Consider the following 649-nt stretch of genomic DNA (forward strand, 5'->3'; position numbering starts at 1 on the left):
CTTCCTTGGTTCCTGCTGCCGAGACCCGGAGGCTGCTCCGATCTGACTGGGCAACCACCTAAACCTGCGACACAGTCCGACTCTCATTTTAGTATATTTTCATTCACTTAGAAGCGCTCATCAAGCCGCAGGCATGGGAGCGGGAAAGAAGCTGAGGCTCCACCGTCTTCAGACAGCCCCATAGTGAGCTGCGGGCAGCGGACGTGGGAGTGTCTGTGCGCAGCAGACACAGCAGCTAGCGGTGAGGTCCTCAAAACGCCCAGTGACATGTACTGGAGATTTCGCAACTCCAGGTTTCCTTTCTTTCCTTCATTTCTGCAGGCGCGTGCACGGGGAAGCGAGCACCCTGCTGTCTTTCCTTTCCGTACAGCCTCGCCAAGAGAGAGAAGAGGCCTGCCTCATTTCACCCTTTTCTACGACCGAAGAGTGAAGGCTCTGCGATTTTGTTTTCCCTGCGGTTTCAAAGAGATAGTGTGGTGCTTCTTCGCTTTGGTCACAGGACCGAGCCGTTCGCACAGGCGGACTAACTGCTCACCGGAGATAGGATTCCACAGCAGGCAACTGTGCAGCGTTTCTATATGGACGTTCCCCCTCCTCTGGACAGCCACAGCTGAATAACCGGCTTCGATTGCAGGTGCTAATCACAATG

General features: G+C 54.9%; 1 protein-coding gene across 1 annotated transcript in view; it reads left to right on the forward strand.

Moving 5' to 3' along the window:
* CSUI_003013 (uncharacterized protein) overlaps positions 1–649 on the forward strand; it is a 1,844-nt gene that overhangs the window by 241 nt on the left and 954 nt on the right. Inside the window, exon 2 of the mRNA XM_068063211.1 lies at positions 322–649. This exon is cut by the window's right edge and continues 954 nt beyond it. Coding sequence (XP_067924812.1) covers positions 647–649 — 3 coding nt within the window. The 5' untranslated portion in view covers positions 322–646. The remainder of the gene's footprint in view (positions 1–321) is intronic.

The sequence above is a fragment of the Cystoisospora suis genome (genome assembly GCF_002600585.1).
Source record: "Cystoisospora suis strain Wien I chromosome Unknown contig_1274, whole genome shotgun sequence".
NCBI classification, from domain to species: Eukaryota; Apicomplexa; class Conoidasida; order Eucoccidiorida; family Sarcocystidae; genus Cystoisospora; species Cystoisospora suis.